Genomic DNA, 20,405 nt, shown 5'->3' with positions numbered 1-20,405 from the left:
CTACTTATAATTACTATTATTATATTAGCTTTCTCTTAAGGAACAGTGTCTGCCTCTCGGTCTATATACTGGGGTTCTGACATAATCTTATTTTCCTACTTTAGGACTTTCCCCATTCTGCCCAAGCAAATGCTTCATCGTTCCAAAACATTCTTCCTTTAGATACACAATTGTCTCCTAGATTAGTTAAAATCCATAGTACTTATTTAAGAATCCGGTCAGTGCAACTAAATTATAGCACTGTGAATTTAGTTGCTATATTTGAACAAATGCTATATTTGAAATATCAAGTTTAACTGGCTTTATAAACATAATTGACATAGAATAGCAGGTTACTTGTACAAGGCCAGCTCCAGCCCATAAAATCCTGGCATTTCCCCCAAAATGCCAAGACCACTTTTGATTCTGTTAAAGAAATGCCAGGAATTTCTTTCCGGTGCAGTCTGAGGGAATGGGACCTGATCTGGTCTGAGTCATTGCTGTTACAACTTGTTGGAACCTGCAGGTTGAACTGCTATTCTTCTTCCAGGACCAGAGAAGAGAGACCCAGGCCCTTGAGGATTAGAGGCTGCTAGAATGTCCACTACCCATGAGTCCCCATCTGTCAGGGGACAGATGAAGTGGTGAGTGGCTTTGATCCTGTATTGTCTCCGGGAATCTAGGAAGGGAAGGCACTGTTGTTCGCTTTTGCTCTGCTTCAGCTGGTGAATTCACTTAGTGATGTCCTGTTCACCTACGGGGAAAGATCTGCTTTTGTTTTACCTCTGGAATTAGGAACTTAGCCTTTGGTCAAAATAAGGTAGTTTTTAGTAAGAATCAGCCTATGTTATAAGAGCTGTTAATTTTGGGGAAACTGCTCATAGAGAGTGGTGCTAGTCTCCAACAGAGTAAACCCCAGAGCTCCGGGAAAGATAACTTCTGTCTGCTCCTTACAGCTGATTGGCATTCTTTGTCAGGTTAGGTTGGGAAGAAGGGTGACTACTGCTGGTCTTCAAGATTCCTTTTCCTGGAGAGGTTTGATTCTCATTTGGGGGCTGGATTAATCTGTCTTCAGTTACTGCTCTGATCAACCACTTGATGACATCCCTGCAATGGAGAAAAAGATAAGAAAGAAAAAGTTTAAACTTCTATCTTACTGTTAGGGTGCTCAGAACTGCAACTTTAACATGGACTCCTAGACACTTAGATTTCCCTAAAAGCAACAGAGAGGAGCCCTTAGGCTATTTTCAATATTTTACAAGTCTAATGGAAACCCTGCATTTAACTGCAGGATGGTTATAAAAGATAAGTAAAATGTCAACAATTTTCTTTAAGTTAGAATTGTTGAAAGGTATCTCCAAGGTTAAAGTGTACTATCTGTGGCTTCCTGACCAGGAACATGCCTTGACAAGGCAGAAAGCTGAACTAGACAACCTTGCTGGCTTTCTATTATTGGGCTAATAACCAAAGCTTAGAGTATGTTCTGTGTAGTTATATCTTATTCAGGGTGTAGGTGCTCAGTGTTAGGGAGTAAAAGCTTCTCATACAGTCCACATTTAATTTTGTTGCCTTCTAAAATCTCACTAATAGTAAATACTTTTTAAAAAATCCACAAAGAAGGGAAGAAAATGAAGGCAGATAATAATGGTAAAAATCTGCAAGTAGGAAGGAAAATGAGTATTTCACAAAACAGAATATTATATAGTAGTGGAAATGAATATGATACAGTGGATAGGTAACAATATGGACAAATTTTAGTATACTATAATATTAAGTGAAATAAAAGTACCAATCGATTACATACAGCATGATACTCTTATAAACAGCTAAAAGGAACTAGAATAAAAATATATACTTCACAGGAACACATACAGATGCAATAAACTACATGAAAAAGAAAGAAAAATGATGAACATTTGGGATGCCAGTTACTTTGGATGCAAAAAGGTGCAAAAGTGGGTGATAGAGGATGGATGTGTGGTTAGATATAGGTAACTGTCAAGGTCCTAGCCTTTGATTGAAGGGGTGGGGTAAGAGATGCTGATTACAAAATTCAGAGTAACCAATGAGCTAAGTAAATAAGGCAACTGTCATATTTAAATGATGTTTAATCTAACTCTATGCCTTTGGCAAAGGAATACATTTGAACTGACTTGGCAGAATTGAGGAAGCTGAGTCCTAAGCCACCAGTAGAGAAGAGTAATCCTATTTAAAGGCAGTACAAGGTTTCCATGAAGTTAGGATAAAGAGGGTAAATTAAAAATAAATATAATGGTTTATAATCTGTTTAACAAACTTTTTAGAGCCCTAGGTCTTCTTTTCCAGCCCTGAAGACTACAGGTTAACTCTGTGGAGAGATAAACAGGGTCTCTGGACTAGGATATCAGGCACAGCTGGGAAACAAAGGCATCAAAGCAAAAACAGGGGCGTTAAGTGGACTTGCGCATGCTCAGTGCAGAGATCCTCGCCATCTTCCCACACCTGTCTTTCAAAAACCTCATGGAGGAGATCTGAAGTCTTTTCTAGAAAACCCATCCAGACCAAGAGGAAAGATCTAAAGTCATTGACAAGGTATTTTCTAAGAAATGAGAAGCCAGTTCCACCTACAGGAAAACTCAGAAATGACAAGTCCTCACCTGTACTCAGAGCCTCCATCAGCTTTTGAGCACATCAGCTTTTTGCCCTTAAACAAGAATAGAGCACCAAATTTTTCCAGACATCTATGGACATATTCTAACAGAAGAGATTAAGGGAAAAAACCCCAAACCAACCTGCCTCTCTCCTCAAAAAAGCAACTTGGAGAAAACAGACATTATACAGAAAAGTAACAAAAACAAAAGCTATCATTAGTAACATCAAAGATATGAAAAGACACAGATGTAAGAAAGCAAAAGACAAGATTCCTATTTATTAATTTTAAAAAGGAACATTTAAAGAAAAAGTAAAAGAGCTCTTGGAAATTAAAAATATAGTAACAGCAATGAAAACTCTGTTTTCCAGAAATGAAGGATATGAAATGGCCCACTGAATGTCCAGCATAACAGATGAATATAGACCTAAAACAAGTATACTGGGAAAAAAGATTCTGCAAACATCCAGAGAAAAAAATCAAGGCACATACAAAGAATCAGTAATCAGAGTAGCCTAAGGCTTCTTCACAGCAAGAAGCTGGGAGGCAATGGAAAATTTGGAAAATTTCCTTTAATATTCTGTAGAAAAGTTATTTGTAACCTAAATATCTATACTCACATGAATCAATGTGTGGAAGATAAAGATATTTTCAGACATACAAAAACTCAAATTTTACTTCCCACATATCTTTCTAAGAAGCTACTGGAGACTGATCCATCAAAACAAGGGAGTCAACCAAGAAAGAAAAGATATGAAACATATCCAACACTGGGAACAGGTGAAGGGAATTTCACATTTATGGTAGAGACTTGGCAAAGAGGACAGCCAATCCAGGTTAAAGGAGGTCGAAGTACCCCACCACAGACCTTCAAGAAGAAGAACTTCAGAAGTGGGAACAAACATCTTGACAGGATATTTAAATCAAACAGCAGAGAATTTGGGACTGACTTCTGATATGCAAAAGAATAGGAGGAAACTAAAAATGAGGCAATTACTAACTCTAAGGAAAACAAAAAGTTATGAGTGGAGGGAAAAGTAATCATAGTTTAGTACTGGGCTCAACTCTGACTAGCACACAGTTATAGTGATCAGAACATCAAATACTGATCTAAACAAAATTCTGATATAGCTATATTATGGTATGGGGGCTGGGAAGTGTGTGTGTGTGTGAGGAGGGAAAGAGGAAAAAGAGCTAACTCCTCATCTTACAGGTGGGGAGTCAACAGATAGTCAATAATAGTCAATTATAGCCAACAGCAGACAGCAAGGAGATCCAACCAGTCCATCCTAAACGAGATTAATCCTGAGTGTTCATTGGAAGGACTGATGCTGAAGCTGAAACTCCAATACTTTGGCCACCTGATGCAAAGAGCTGACTCACTTGAAAAGACCCTGATGCTGGGAAAGATTGAGGGCAAGAGGAGAAGGGGACGACACAGGATGAGATGGTTGGATGGCATCACCAACTCACTGGACATGAGTTTGAGTAAACTCTGGGAGTTGGTGATGGACAGGGGGGCCTGACATGCTGCAGTCCATGGTGTCGCAAAGAGTCTGACACAGCTGAGCGACTGTAGTGAACTGAACTGAACAATAAAACATCAATAATTAGCAACACAGGCAAGTTATTCAGCCATGAAGAAGCTAAATCCAAGGAATCTCTTAAATGAAAGAGTTGAAAGCAGTTACCCCTGTTGGAAAAGAAAATGGGGGTGAGGTCATCTGGGGACAACTATATTTCTTAAATTGTGTAGAACTAGATTACTCTTTGTATGCACAGTTAAAAAGAAAAGCAAATCCCTTAAGGGGCCACATGGAGACTGACTTACCACCACTCTCTTTTAAAAGCTTATTTTTGAGGTATAACTTATGTAAAATAAATTGCACACGTTTTTTGTTTAATAAGGTGGTCTTTTTAAATTTTAAGACAGAAAATGGAAATTTTAATTGCACCAAGCTGAGGATTACAACCCAGGAATAGCCTCTTCTCTGACAACTAAAGGTCAAAGCACAGTTATATCATTTGATGAGTTTAGATAAATATATGCCCATATCCATGTATCACAACCTCAATCTAATAGCCATCTCTTATTGAATCAAAGGGCTTCCCAGATGCTCAGACGGTAAAGCATCTGCCTGCAAGGCACGAGACCCAGGTTCGATCCCTGGGTCGAGAAGATTCCCTGGAGAAGGAAATGGCAACCCACTCCAGTACTCTCGCCTGGGAATCCCATGGATGGAGGAGCCTGGTAGGCTATAGTCCGTGGGGTCGCAAAGAATCGGACATGACTGAGTGACTTCAATTTAGTTTTAGTTTTTTATTGAATCAAATACAGCTGGTTTTCCCTCCAGCTGGATTTGACTTTTTTCATTAAGAAAGCACAAAATAGTGTATTTTATTTGCATTTAGAGGTCATAAATTCCCATCTTTAAACTCAAGAGTTTAGTGTTGGGTACCCTGACAGGCTCACGCCCTGAAAGGTGGAAATGAAAGTGAGCAACTTGTTAACGGATTGAGTTGGGTTCATGTCTCCCATCTCCCAATTCAATGCCTAAGCTCATAAAGCAGAATGGTCAGGAGAGCTGCTGTCACTATTTAAATTGTTGTTTTTCAATTTTACACCCAGTTACGCTATCCTGTGCTCTTGTAGTTTCGTTACTTACTGATTTTCTACCTCTATAATTAACATTTAAACTTCACAAAAAATGCCACATTCACAGAAATGGATGGAAGCAGGCAAACCTAGGGAGAAAAAGCCATTGTCATTGTTATTGCTCAGTTGCCCAATCGTGTCTGACTCTTTGATACCCCATGGACTGCAATACGCCAGGGCTCCGTAGCCCTCATCATCTCCCAAAGTTTGCCCAAGTTCATGTCCATTGAATCAGTGATGCCACCCATCCATCTCATCCTTTGATGCCCTCTTTTCCTTCTGCCCTCAATTTTCCCAGCTGACTGATAATCAAAAACATAATGAAATGTCCTTCTTTTTTAATTAAAGGAATTATAATAGTCAATATCCCATATTGGCCTGTGAAAACTATTCTTAACAAATATGCAAGAACATATGAGAATGTATATGACTGAAAAAATCTCAGTGATGTTTTAAAAAAAGGAATGCTGAAGAGAACAGTTTCCAAAAGAAGCAAAAGAAGGGGGGTAGTTCCAGGATGAAAATTCTAGTCTGAGATCCCTACTCTAGAAACCACATTTCCCCCTACTTTTATAAGGATATGGTAGTTTCCCACTCTGAAGCTTCTAGCAGCTTTAGCCCTGATTTTACAGAAAAAAACATGTGTTTGTTACCTTATTGTATCTTGTTCCATGTAACCTATTATAAAAGATTTCTCAGAAAGTTCAGTTCAGTTCAGTTCAGTTGCTCAGTCATGTCCGACTCTTTGTGACCCCATGAATCTCAGCATGCCAGGCCTCCCTGTCCACCACCAACTCCTGAAGTTCACTCAAACTCATGTCCATCGAGTCCGTGATGCCATCCAACCATCTCATCCTCTGTCGTCCCCTTCCCTTTCTGCCCCCAATCCCTCCCAGCATCAGGGTCTTTTCCAATGAGTCAACTCTTTCGCATGAGGTGGCCAAAGTATTGGAGTTTCAGCTTTAGCATCAGTCCTTCCAAACACCACCCAGGACTGATCTCCTTTAGAATGGACTGGTTGGATCTCCTTGCAGTCCAAGGGACTCTCAAGAGTCTTCTCCAACACCACAGTTCAAAAGCATCAATTCTTCAGCGCTCAGCTTTCTTCACAGTCCAACTCTCACATCCATACATGACCACTGGAAACCCAAAAAAGATGTCCTTTTCATTATAGGAGACTTGAATGCAAAAGTAGGAAGTCAAGAAACACCTCAGGTAACAGGCAAATTTGGCCTTGGAGTACGGAATGAAGCAGGGCAAAGGCTAATAGAGTTTTGCCAAGAGAACACACTGGTCATAGCAAACACCCTCTTCCAGCTACACAAGAGAAGACTCTACACATGGACATCATCAGATGGTCAACACCAAAATCAGATTGATTATGTTCTTTGCAGCCAAAGATGGAGACGCTCTATACAGTCAGCAAAAACAAGACCGGGAGCTGACTGTGGCTCAGATCATGAACTCTTTATTGCCAAATTCAGACTTAAACAAACTGAAGAAATTAAGAAAACCACTAGACCATTCAGGTATGCTGCTGCTGCTGCTGCTGCGAAGTCGCGTCAGTTATGTCCAACTCTGTGCGACCCCATAGGCTCCCCCGTCCCTGGGATTCTCCAGGCAAGGACACTGGAGTGCGCTGCCATTTCCTTCTCCAATGCGTGAAAGTGAAAAGTAAAAGTGAAGTCGCTCAGTCGTGTCCGACTCTTAGCGACCCCATGGACTGTAGCCTACCAGGCTTCTCCGTCCATGGGATTTCCCAGGCAAGAGTACTGGAGTGGGGTGCCATTGCCTTCTCTGATTCAGGTATGACCTAAATCAAATTCCTTATGATTATACAGTGGAAGTGAGAAATAGATTTAAGGGACTAGATCTGATAGAGTGCCTGATGAACTATGGACTGAGGTTCATGACATTGAACAGGAGACAGGGATCAAGACCATCCCCATGGAAAAGAAATGCAAAAAAGCAAAATGGCTGTCTGGGGAGGCCTTACAAATAGCTGTGAAAAGAAGAGAAGCGCAAAGGAGAAAAGGAAAGATATAAGCATCTGAATGCAGAGTTCTAAAGAATAGCAAGGAGAGATAAGAAAGCCTTTCTCAGAAATCAATGCAAAGAAATAGAGGAAAACAACAGAATGGGAAAGACTAGAGATCTCTTCAAGAAAATTAGACATACCAAGGGAACATTTCATGCAAAGATGGGCTCGATAAAGGACAGAAATGGCATGGACCTAACAGAGCAGAAGATATTAAGAAGAGGTGGCAAGAATACACAGAAGAACTGTACAAAAAAGATCTTCACGACCCAGATAATCACGATGGTGTGATCACTCACCTAGAGCCAGACACCCTGGAATGTAAAGTCAAGTGGGCCTTAGAAAGCATCACTATGAACAGAGCTAATGGAGGTGATGGAATTCCAGTTGAGCTATTTCAAATCCTGAAAGATGATGCTGTGAAAGTGCTGCACTCAATATGTCAGCAAATTTGGAAAACTCAGCAGTGGCCACAGGACCGGAAAAGGTCAGTTTTCATTCCAATCCTAAAGAAAGGCAATGCCAAAGAATGCTCAAACTACCATACAATTGTACTCATCTCACACGCTAGTAAAGTAATGCTCAAAATTCTCCAAGCCAGGCTTCGGCAATACGTGAACCATGAACTTCCAGAGGTTCAAGCTGGTTTTAGAAAAGGCAGAGGAACCAGAGATCAAATTGCCTACATCTGCTGGATCACGGAAAAAGCAAGAGAGTTCCAGAAAAACATCTATTTCTGTTTTATTGAATATGCCAAAGCCTTTGACTGTGTGGATCACAATAAACTGTGGAAAATTCTGAAAGAGATGGGAATACCAGACCACCTAACCTGCCTCTTGAGAAATCTGTATGCAGGCTAGGAAGCAACAGTTAGAACTGGACATGGAACAACAGACTGGTTCCAAATAGGAAAAGGAGTATGTCAAGGCTGTATATTGTCATCCTGCTTATTTAACTTCTATGCAGAGGACATCATGAGAAATGCTGGGCTGGAAGAAGCACAAGCTGGAATCAAGACTGCCAGGAGAAATGTCAATAACCTCAGATATGCAGATGACACCACCCTTATGGCAGAAAGTGAAGAGGAACTCAAAAGCGTCTTGATGAAAGTGAAAGAGGAGAGTGAAAAAGTTGGCTTAAAGCTCAATATTTAGAAAATGAAGATCATGGCATTTGGTCTCATCACTTCATGGGAAATAGATGGGGAAACAGTGGAAACAGTGTCAGCCTTTATTTTTAAAAACATGTGTTTCCTACCTTATTGTATCTTGTTCCATGTAACCTATTATCATAAAAGATTTCTCAGAAAGTAGCAGCAGCAAATGAGGCTTATCCGGAGCTACTCAGGGGGGTGGGAGTAAATTCAGGCTTATAGCAGCTGTGAGGGTTACACAAGTTCACGTTTTCCCCTGTGTCTCTTGAGGCTGTCTGAACAAAACTGAAATAGATCAATGCAAGTCTGATGGTCTCAGGAGGAAAAACCATACAAGTTATGGCACCTGACACACAGTTGGTACAGAGGGTTTTTTTTCTAGGACTGTCTATATATCTGCCTGCAATGCAGGAAACCTGGGTTTGATCCCTGGGCCAGGAAGATCCTCTGGAGAAGGGAATGGCAACCCACTCCAGTGTTCTTACCTGGAGAATCCCATGGACAGAGGAGCCTGGTGGGCTAGAGTCCATGGGGTTGCAAAGAGTCAGACACAACCGAGCAGCTAACACTTCCCCTTTCATAGTAATAATAACTATCCCTGTTACGTTATCTAGTTAGTAGACAGTCTCATCCGCCTGCTGTGTTCTCCGGACTTGATGACTCTTGTCGTCCCAGGCTTCGGATAGCTGGTTACCTGACATTGTGGGGTTGCTTGTCACAGGACAGCACAGTGCTCGCAATGGCTTGCTGCAGGTGCTGTCGCTGCTTCCTCAGGATCTGCTGGAAATCATCTTCCAGGGTCTGGACTACATAACGCAGAAAGAAGACTCGCCCGGGCAGGTTTTGTCCCTTGCGGAGAAAAAATGAGAAGTAAGTATTTGTTCTCAGTCGCCTGGATGACACTGAGTCCTGGGCTCTCATAAATACTAAATCAAGGGAAGACGCATGAGTCAACAAGTGTGTCTGTATCCAAAAGAGAGGCCTGTGGGAGAGAGCAAGCAGCCCAGGTCATTGCAAAAGAGAGCAAACAAGGCAATCCTAGAGCTTGAAAAGTCAGTTTCTCTCTCTCACTGAACCTCAGTGGTGAACCCCAGTCTCAAGAGAGGCCCCAAGCTGTGTATATCTGAACAGAGAGACAGAAAAATGACTGCTAAGCCGCCATGATCTTTATCCCACTGCCAAACTTCTAGTAACATGAGCTGATATACAGTCTATTGTTTAAGCAACTCTGAGCTGGGTTTTTTGTTACAGGTGAAATGATCCTAATTGCTGAAGCCCAGCTAATGCAGGTAAAGAGCATGGGCTTTGGTGATGCAGAGACCTTATTTGTCTGTTTGTTTGAAACTCACCCCCATTCCTTATTTAACTTACTGCTCTGAGTCTCAGCGTCCTCGTGATTTACATGGTGATCACCCTAACCTTACCAAAGCCAGGCAGGCATGCACAATTTGTTGGTTTCCTTTTACTGATAAAGAGAGACTTAATTCTGGCCTTGTTCTTTGTTTTCTAAATGCCTTATAGTTTTTTGGTCCCTCATTTCCTACATCACTGTCTTTTGTCTTTAGTTGATTTTTTTTGGTAATCAAATGCTTATATTCTTTTCTAATTTCCTTTTCTGTACATTCTATAGCTAGTGTCCTTGTGGTTACCATGGGGATTACATTTAACATTCCGAAATTATAATACTTTGAATTTATACTAGGTTCACTTTAATAACACACAAAAGCTCAGCTCTTTATGGCTCTGTTCCCACCTGTTTTAATTGAAGTCACAAAACTACATTGTGTGACCAAAAATAAACTCATAATTCTTTAACAACTTCTTGGTTTATTTATTTAGTTTTGGCTGCTCTGGGTCTTCACTGTTGTGCTCAGGCTTTCTCCAGTTGCTGCAAGTGGGGGCTACTCTCCAGTTTCGATCTGTGGGCTTCTTGTTGGGTGACGACTCCTCTTGTCGCAGAGCACGGTCTCCAGGGCGCATGGGCTCCAGTCGTTACGGCTTGCAGGCTCTAGAGACACAAGGGCTTAGTTGCCCCATGGCATGTGGAATCTTCCCAGTCCGGGGATGGAACCCGTGTCCCCTTCATTGGCCGGCAGATTCTTAACCACTGGACCACCAGGGAGGTCCAATAATTCTTTTCAGTTCTTTTCAGTCTTTCAAATTATGTAGAAAACACAATGTGGAGTTACACTAGCTTTTAGATTAATAATTTTAAAAGGTATTAGTCACTTAATACATTATAGAAAACCAATGTGGAGTTACAAATCACTGTCATAATAGTTTTTATGATTGCCCATGTATTTATCTTTACTAACATCTATTTCTTCATATGTCTTCAAGTTACTGTTCAGTGTTTCATTTTGCCCTGCAGGACTTCCTTCAGCATTTCCTGCTGACCAGCGGGAATGAATTCCTTCCAGCTTTTGTTTATCTGGGAGTTTCTTTACCTCTCCCTCATTTCTGAGGGACAGTTTTGTTGAATACAGGAATCTTGGTTGAGTTTTACTCTTTAGCACTTCAAACGTATCACCCCACTACCTTCTGGCCTCACTTCTGACGAGAAATCTTGCTGAGGATCTTGTATCGACGTGTCACTTCTCTCCTGCTGCTCATTCTCCTTTCTTGAAGGCAAGTTTTGCCAGATATGGTATTCTTGGTTGACAGCTTTTTTCTTTTAGAACTTTGAATACATCATCCCATTACCTTCTGACCTACATGGCTTCATTGAGAGTTTGCTGAGAGACTTATACAAACTCACCTATATGTGATAATTCACTTTTTCCTTGCTGCTTTTAAGTCTGACTTTGGACAGTTCGATTATAACGTTTCTTGGTTTGAGTCTCCTTGGCTTACCCTCACTGGTGCTAACCTTCTTGACTCTGCGTGTCTATTTGTCTCCTCAGAGTCGGGAGGTTCTTTGGTCACTGGGCTCTCTGGCCCTCTCTTGTTCTCTGGAACTCCCATAATGTACGTGTGGTCCGTTTAATGATGCACCATAGTCCCGCAGGTGCTCACCAATTTTGTTCACTGCTTTCTTTTTGCTCCTCTGTCTCAAGGATTTCAAAGACCTTTCTTCATGTTCACTGATATGTTTTCCTCCTGCCTTATCAAGACTGTTGCTGAACTCCTCTAGTGAAATTTTCAATTCAGTTATTATACTTTTCAGCTCCAGAATATGTCTGATTATTATCTATAGTTTAAAAATTTAATATTCTCATTTTGTCCATGCATCATTTTCCTGCTTCATTTTGTTTGTGTTCTGTTTTAGCTCCTTGAGCATCTTTAAGATGGTTTTAAAAAAATTCTTTCTCAGGAAGTTGAGAGATTTGTATTTCTTTAGGGTCACTTTCTGGAACTTTATTTCATTCTTTTGATTGGGCCACACTTCCCTGTTTCTTTGTGTGCCTTGTACTCTTCTTTTGAGATTTAAACATTCGAAAAAAACAACCAACTTTCCCAGTCTTTATGCATTGAGTTCATGCAGGGCAAGGCCCTTAACAATCAGTCTGGCTAAAGGTTCTCAGCGCTCTCAGAACTTCTTTGGAGATGTGTTTTCTCTGAGCTTGGTGTATGCTTTTATCTGTCTTAACTCCCCAAGCAGCTTGCCCTTGTTTCTTCTCAAGAGCCACAGTCTCTTGCTCCCCCAGTACCTGTTCACGGGAATGCGTATTCTCTGAAGCTCTAAAACGCTGCAGTGCTCACCTTTCTTTTCAGCCAAAAAACTAAGCCAGGGTTTTCAACAGTGTTCTGAGTCGGGTGAGACAAAAACTATGCCCATAACAAGCCAGAACACTGGACTTGACGTTCTCTCTTTTGTTTCCACCCCAAGGGAGAAGCCAGGGTATGGGAGATTTCCTCCCGGTAGCATTGCACTAGGCTGGGTACAGGGAGGGGCATGGACACACAAAAATACCAAAAACATTCCTACTCCTTTTAATGGAGTCCCTTCTTGGTTATGCTTTGGTCTGGGTACTGCAACTTCTCAACTGGTTTCTAGAGTTTTCACAAAGGTATTCTGGTCCATATATTGTTGTTAAGTTGGTGTCTCCATTGGGGAACAAGGGCCTGGAGCGTCCTCGTCTACCATCTTGGTGGTATTTCCCAGATCAGCCTTTCTTAAAGCCCTGTGGTTTTTTGCTCCAATCTGGAGTGACTTTAGGTCTACTATTTGTGGTAGTCTCAGGACTTCTCTTTCTTATTCTTCTGGATTAGATCCAGTGTCTTTTCGATCCTGTGCCTCTTCCTCTTTTAATTTCTCCCCTATTCTTTGTAGGCATATCTTCAAGTAACCTATGAAATGGGGTATATGAATATTTTTTCAAGCTTGTACATGTCTGGAAATGTCTTTATTCCCCCTCACACTTGATCAATATCTTGGCTGACTGGAGAATTCTAAATTGACAATAATTTGTTCCATCCATGTTCTTTTGGGTAAGTAGACACAAAGCTGGCAATTAAGCTCAAGGATCCCTAAAGTTCAGAATGTAGACTTTTTTCTGGAGCACCAACTCTACACAGGTGAAAGTAAAGTCGTGTCCAGCTCTTTGGGATCCCAGCCTACCAGGCTCCTCCATCCATGGGATTCTCGAGGCAAGAGTACTGGATTGGGTTTCTATTTCCTTCTCCAGGGGATCTTCCCGACCCAGGGATCGAACCCAGGTCTCCTGCACTGCAGGCAGACGTTTTACCCTCTAAGCCACCAGGGAAGCCCATACAAGAAGTCCAAAAATTCTCTGTTCTAAAGGGTAGATTTCCTTCCTCTTTGGCAAGCCTGTGTTCTAGCCTGTAGCTTTTGCTGCCTAGGATCATCAGTCATCACTTTTACATTTCCTTTAGCTTTTCCAGTCTTCATTCAAATCTGTTGTCTTTCCCCTTATTTTCAGCGCCATAGGTTCATAACTTCTTCTATTCATTTACTGTGAAAATGAATCTTAAGAAAGTGAAATCTTAAGAACAGGAGGAATAAATGAGTATATTCAATCTTGAACTGGAAGACAGCACATACCATTTCAATAGAAATATTTCGGTCTGGATTGGGGGAGTAAAAGCTAAAAGGAAGGAATAATGGCAAAGACTGTACTACCAGGTTTACTGTCACTTTTGTTTCTAGTTAAAACTTCCTCCGCAAAAGATTTCTGCATGCAAACTGTTGTTACCTCTTCCTCCATGACATAAGCGAGCAGCTTCCAGTCCCACTCCACCGTCTTGGCATTAGCTGGATGTAGCCTGAAAGTCAAGTGATAGCAGTTAGAATTCTGGAGATTTTAGTGGAAGGAAGGATGGGATCTGGAAGACAACAGAAGCAAGAAGCCTCTTCTTATTCTCAATGCTCTTGCCCACCCTTGTCTCTGAGGGAAGTAGAACTTCATTTTTTTTTCTGGCTACCTAGTATCTACTTCTCTTTGGGAGGCATTAGCACTCCAATTTTGCCTTGAAGAAATCAACTCTTTATTACTCTTAGCCCAGTGGCTTTCACCCACTAGGACCCTGGGATGAAGCCTATGAAGCATGTTGAGCTAATCACGATATTCTGTCCCACCGTTCACATGACTGGCTCAAAGACAGACTCATGTCTTATATCATGCCAATTAAAACCTGTAAGACTCAATTTCAGAACTCTCATGTGATTATAAAGGAAATGGATGCTCTCTTGTATTAAGAGTGTCTGAGAAAGCCACCATATGAAGCCTAGAAACAGAAGTAAAGTAAAGCTGAAAAATGGATACTGGAAACCATTTTGGAGCTGAATTAAGTCACATCTTACTCCTAGGTTTCTAGGTTTTTAGTAACATGTGTCATTAAATTCTCTTTTATCATTTGTTAAAGCCAGTTTGGATTGAGTTCCTGTCACTTGCAATCCAAATAATATTAATATACTGTCACCCGCTCTAATGTTTAGTTGTATAAATCTTAGGCAAGAGAAAATTGTGCCCTGATTCCAGGTTCCCTAAAAGATTTGCCAACAGCCAAGGTTCATACTGTTGAATTTTCATGAGAAGCATGTAGGCCTCCTTTAGAACATCCACAGTCTCAGAGCCACTGAGCAGGATTTTCTGGATGATGTGAGCCACAATTTCTCGGGGTGGGTAATGCTGGGGTGACACAAAGTCCATCAAAAACTGCACAGTCCCCAAGGGGAAATTTTCTTCAATGGTGTTTGTCACCATCCTTAATCTTCGATGAGGGATAGGTTCTAATTTTTGACCCTTGTTCTGTAGAGATAAAAAGAAAATAAATTAGGATAGGTTTCTATAGACAAAAACACAAGAGGTTCTAGAAAAAGTTGAAGACAGCATTTGAAATATTCATAATTAGAAAAACTGAGATTGGAAAGCCTTATCTAAAAAACTTCTAATGATATGGGCAATGCTTACATTAAGTTAAATAAGAATTCAAAGTTCTACATGTAAACATGACTTCATCTGTTAAAATACAGCATAGAAAGGAAAGTACAAGAATCAAGAGCTAGCCTAAGTTGATTCTGAAGTGAGGGTGGTAAGATATTTAGGGGTAGTTATGATACTATATCAGATATTAAAACAAAAAGATGAAGAAAGATGTTTTAAATATGTTTCATTGTTAGAAGAATTTCATTTTGTTGATTTTTTTTTTTCAGTTCAGTTCAGTTCAGTCGCTCAGTTGTGTCCAACTCTTTGCGACCCCATGAATCACAGCACGCCAGGCCTCCCTGTCCATCACCATCCCCTGGAGTTCACTCAAACTCACGTCCATCGAGTCGGTGATATCATCCAGCCATCTCATCCTCTGTTGTCCCCTTTTCCTCCTGCCCCCAATCCCTCCCAGCATCAGGGTCTTTTCCAATGAGTCAATTCTTCGCATGAGGTGGCCAAAGTACCAGAGTTTCAGCTTTAGCATCATTCCTTCCAAAGAACACCCAGGGCTGATCTCCTTTAGAATGGACTGGTTAGATCTCCTTGGAGTCCAAGGGACTCTCAAGAGACTTCTACAACACCACAGTTCAAAAGCATTAATTCTTTGGCACTCAGCTTTCTTCACAGTCCAATGCTCATATCCATACACGACCACTGGAAAAACCATAGCCTTGACTAGACGGACCTTTGTTGGCAAAGTAATGTCTCTGCTTTTGAATATGCTGTCTAGGTTGGTCATAACTTTCCTTCCAAGGAGTAAGCGTCTTTAATTTCATGGCTGCAATCACCATCTGCAGTGATATTGGAGCCCCCCAAAAATAAAGTCTGACACTGTTTCCACTGTTTCCCCATCTATTTGCCATGAAGTGATGGGACCAGATGCCATTTTTCTTTTTTTAGTCAACAGTAAATATTAAGCTCCTTCACCCCCTACCCCTACCCTCAAATAGCATGTATATAAAGACTGAGAATGTGTAAAAAAACTATCCATTACCTAGGTGGTGAAATGATGGATACTTTTTCCTCTGTATGTACCTTTGTATTTTTTACTTTTTCTGCAATAGGCAAATAATCAGAAGAAAAACAAATGCTAAAAAGTCTGTTATGGGAATAGTATAATAAAAATAACTATAATACAATTTTTTTAACATCTAACTTATTCTCACTTAATTCTCACAACTCTAAGAAATACATGTTATTATTATTCCTATTTCATACATAAGGAAACAGATTTAGAGAGAAAGCACTTGTCATGCAACAGAAGTTGGTTTCATATGGTGCTATTACTTCAGAGCTACCCTCTACATTCATACTCTCTATAAACAACAAACCCAATAATAATAAATAAGATTTTGTTAAAACTCCCAATTATTAAAAAATTTAAAGTGCCTACAAAAAGGCCAAAAGGAAGGAAATATATCCAACTATTAATATTAATAAATGCTGACAGCATCATGTAACTATTTTTTAATATTATATACTTTAAAATGTTTTATACTAAGCAAGCAAGCATTATTTCAAAATCTGAGAATAAGCATTAATTTTGAAACACCAACTAGACAAAGTTTTGACAGCTTATGTGTAACAGTAAAATAGCGATGGCTAGAATTGCCCTTCTAGGGAGAGGGCAGTTAGCATTTTGGAGGAAAGAAGTTCAGCTAGTTTTCTTACATCTCAAACCACCTGAGTGTAACTCCGCTGATCTCACTGATGAGAAACCAACACTGTAAATAGCATGTAGTAAGAGTTAAGAGCAAGAGAAGAATAAAAATCTTGCTTGGTGACTATTTTATGTGTGATGCAGTTTATGATCTTGAAACTGTATTTTATTCATTACTTGCCAACAAATGGGGACCTCTACAAATTTTAGATAAAGCTTATAAATTGTTTTAATGCCCTCATCCTTAAGGGGAACTACTATTCCTAGAACATTTCTATAAACCCTGAAAGGTTGCTTCATGCGTCTATGTGTTTACCTTTAAGCCAAACAATGGCATAATACAGGCGTTATGACCCATTCTAGTGCTAAAAAGAAAGAGACTCAGCAGAGTTACGGTCCGTAAGTAAGGAATTAAGAGGCAGCATAGAGCCTGGCCAGGAAGCCACTGGGCGAGTTACTGTATAGCTTAGCAAGCGGCAGTGCACGAGCTTCTCCAGCTGCAGCACACGGGCTCCTCTCTCGCTGTGCTAGGTGGGCTCCAGGGCACGTGGGCTCAGTAGCTGCAGCACATGGGCTCAGCTGCCCCATGGCATGTGGGATGTTAGTTCCCCAAGCAGGGACTGAACCAATGGCCCCCGCACTGGAGGGGGACACTGGAGGGTTTGCTAATATAGGGGATTATATTCAACATCTTGTGAAAACCTATAATGGAGTGGCTCACTGGGTAAAGCGTCTGCCTACAATGCGGGAGACCTGGGTTCGATCCCTGGGTCGGGAAGATCCCCTGGAGAAGGAAATGGCAACCCACTCCAATACTCTTGCCTGGAAAATCCCATGGACTGAGAAGCCTGGTAGGCTACAGTTCATGGGGTCGTAAAGAGTCGGACACGACTGAGCGACTTTCCCTTCCCTTCCGAAAAAATAATGGAACCACTCTGCTATACACGTGAAACTAACATGATATTGTAAACCAACTATATTTCAATAAAAATATTATTAGAGCGATCCTAGTAGATGTGATTTTTTTTTTTTTGCAGTTCCCTAATGACTGGCTTAAGACTCAACATTCAAAAAACTAAGATCATGGTATCTGGTCCTATCACTTCAAGGCAGACAGATGGGGAAACAATGGTAACAGTGACAGACTTTATTTTCTGGGGCTCCAAAATCACTGCAGATGGTGACTGCAGCCATGAAATTAAGACACCTGCTCTTTGGAAGAAAAGCTATGACCAGCCTAGACAGCATATTACAAAGCAGAGACACTACTTTGCCCACAAAAGTCCATCTAGTCAAAGCTGAGCACTAAAGAACTGATGCTTTTGAACTGTGGTGTTGGAGAAGATTCTTGAAAGTCCCTTGGACAGCAAGGAGATCCAACTAGTCCATTCTAAAGGAAATCAGTCCTGAATATTCATTGGAAGGACTGATGTTGAAGCTGAAACTCCAATACTTTGGCCACCTGATGCAAAGAGTCGACTCACTGGAAAAGACCTGATGCTGGGAAAGATTGAAGGCAAAAGGTGAAGGGGGCACCAGAGGATGAGATGGTTAGATAGCATCACCTACTCAATGGACATGAATCTGAACAAACTTTGGGAGATAGTGGAGGACAGAGGAGCCTGGCGCGCTGCAGTCAATAGGGTCACAAAGAGTCAGACATGACTTAGCGACTGAACTACAACAATGTGATGTCTCCAGTGCCGGTTTCTAAGTGTGAGGCTGAATTTGAACCCGGACCCATTCTATATTGGATGGTTCCACAAATGGGAGAAAGATAATGTGAAACTCAACTGGTCCTGTTCTGTCATGTGTGGACCCCCTTGAGCATATACAAGGCCTACACAGAGGACATTTGATCCCCAAGGGAAGGCATGTTAGCTCACCTCTCTTGTGTCTTTATCTGGTATTAGTGTCTGGAAGAAGAGGTGATGCACTGGAGGTCGTAAGAAGTACTTCAGTCTATGTAGGCACGGTCTGTTGTACAACCCGCCTTGCGGTATCTGTGTCTGTATCAGGGCACACCCAGGGTTGACAGGCTCTGACAGTGATCTCTCTTTTCTGGCTGGATTTTCTGTGACAGAGAGCCAAGGAACTTTCTCTAAGGAAGTCTCAAACTCTGGGGACTGTGGGCTGGGAAAGGAGCTTGGAGAGGCTGGAGCTGAGATATCCATAGGGGTGTCATGGTTCTGTATGTCATTCTGCAGAGAGGCAGGCCTGATTTTTGGTAAATGAGCCAACTGTCCAACTGTGGGTGGCATGTCTTCCAACGAGCATGACATGGCCCCAAGTGAATGCAGGGCCTCTCCTGATAAGTGTGAGACTTCTCTAGGTGAATGCGGCACACTTGCTGGTGACGGTGGTGCGTCTGCTGATGGAGGTGTGTTGACGGGTGGCTGTGACGCCTCTGCTGATGGAGGTGTGAAGGGTGACTGTGGCGCACCTGCTGGTGGCTGTGGCATGCTGACCAGAGGCGGTGGCATGTCTCTCGGTGACTGTGGTGTGCTGACTGGGGACAGCGGCATGTCTTCTGGTGACTGTGGTATGTCTCCCAGGGACTGCGGCATGCCCGGTAGATGGACCACATCTTTCAGATACGATATATTCTGAGGTGGACCTGGTACATCTTGAGGTAGGCCCAGTGAGTGTTGAGGTGGGCAGAGTGAGTCTTGAGGTGGGCTTGGTGAACGCTGAGGAAGCCATGATGAACCATGAGGTGGACTTGGCATACCCTGCTGGGGGCCTGGCACATTCTGAGGGCAGGGCATGTCTTGAGGAGGACATGGCTCTTCTTGAGGCAGGTGAGGCAAAGTTTGTAGCCGGTACTGCATGGTTTGTGATGGGCATGACAAGGCTCGCGGTGGGCATGAGGAGGCTCGAGGTGGACATGGTGAGGCTTGCAGTGGGCATGGCAAGGCTCGCAGTGGGCATGGCAAGGCTTGTGGTGGGTATGGCACATCTTGCTGTGGGCATGGCAAGGGTATCCTTTGATTGCTGCCGCTACTATTATTGCTGGTGTGGGGGAGGGAGTGAATATTTGAAGAGGGCTGTAGGCTTGCCAAGAAGCTGAGGTCACCTTTGAATATGGTTGAGCTACAGTTCGGCTCTACTGGGTAAACAGAGTCCCCACTGATAGACATGGGTGGCTGGGGACCTTCGAATGCTGTTTCTTCCAAAAGGTCCAAGTCCACAGGATCACTGTTGATGATTCTCCGTGCTGCAGGCCTAGAGCTTCTGTCCACCCACCCTTCCATTATCTCTTTGCTGGAGAGGCTGGCACATGCTTGAAGACTGGCTGGCTCTTTCTGGGAAGGAGCAACAGGTTCTAGAGTCAAGTCAAGCGTGGCAATAGGTCTACTTTCTTCCTCAGATCCTGTCAGGTCAATCACACAGAGTCCACTGCGATCCTTTGCCCTTGGTCTGGTTTCTCTAGTTAAGTCGATGATGTCCTGTTGAAGGATTGTGAGAAGATAAGAGGTTAAGTTGGGAGGGGAGGGGGTGTCTTAGCTTTATCTAAGAGGACTTAAAGCTTAGCTTTTAAGGCTAAACCTATTTTGCCTTTTCATTTCACTGGCAATTTACGTATCTTGTATAACGTAAGTATTAGTTTATTTCCTTTGGTCAAAATTTCACTATTGTCAAAGCTGCCAACTTCCATACCTTCTTAAATTATCCAAAGGCCATAAGCACATAACAGAGGGCACAGAGGGAAATGTTTTATGATCCACGGTAGACAGGGGAGTAGTAGGGAAGATTTCAACCTTAAGTCAAAGTGAAAAGCAGCCTTTGTTTGGAAAAGCAAATACACAGGATAACCTACAACAGAAGCGAAAGAAGGAAGCTAGTAGAAGAGAATCTACTTTGTGCTAAGAACATGGTGAGTGCTTCCATACATCTT

The 20,405-nt window shown here is 41.9% G+C and overlaps 1 protein-coding gene across 1 annotated transcript in view; it reads right to left on the bottom strand.

Moving 5' to 3' along the window:
- SIMC1 (SUMO interacting motifs containing 1) overlaps positions 1-20,405 on the bottom strand; it is an 82,838-nt gene that overhangs the window by 23,412 nt on the left and 39,021 nt on the right. Inside the window, exons 2-5 of the mRNA XM_068965438.1 lie at positions 14,435-14,667; positions 13,612-13,681; positions 9,150-9,304; positions 934-1,086 (exon numbers count right to left, since the gene is read on the bottom strand). Of these exons, the coding sequence (XP_068821539.1) occupies positions 934-1,086; positions 9,150-9,304; positions 13,612-13,681; positions 14,435-14,667 (611 nt within the window). The remainder of the gene's footprint in view (positions 1-933; positions 1,087-9,149; positions 9,305-13,611; positions 13,682-14,434; positions 14,668-20,405) is intronic.

Source organism: Capricornis sumatraensis, chromosome 2 (genome assembly GCF_032405125.1).
Source record: "Capricornis sumatraensis isolate serow.1 chromosome 2, serow.2, whole genome shotgun sequence".
In the NCBI taxonomy this organism is placed as follows: Eukaryota; Metazoa; Chordata; class Mammalia; order Artiodactyla; family Bovidae; genus Capricornis; species Capricornis sumatraensis.
Note: the sequence above shows the minus strand (reverse complement) of the source record. Positions and strands in the feature narration are given on the sequence as shown.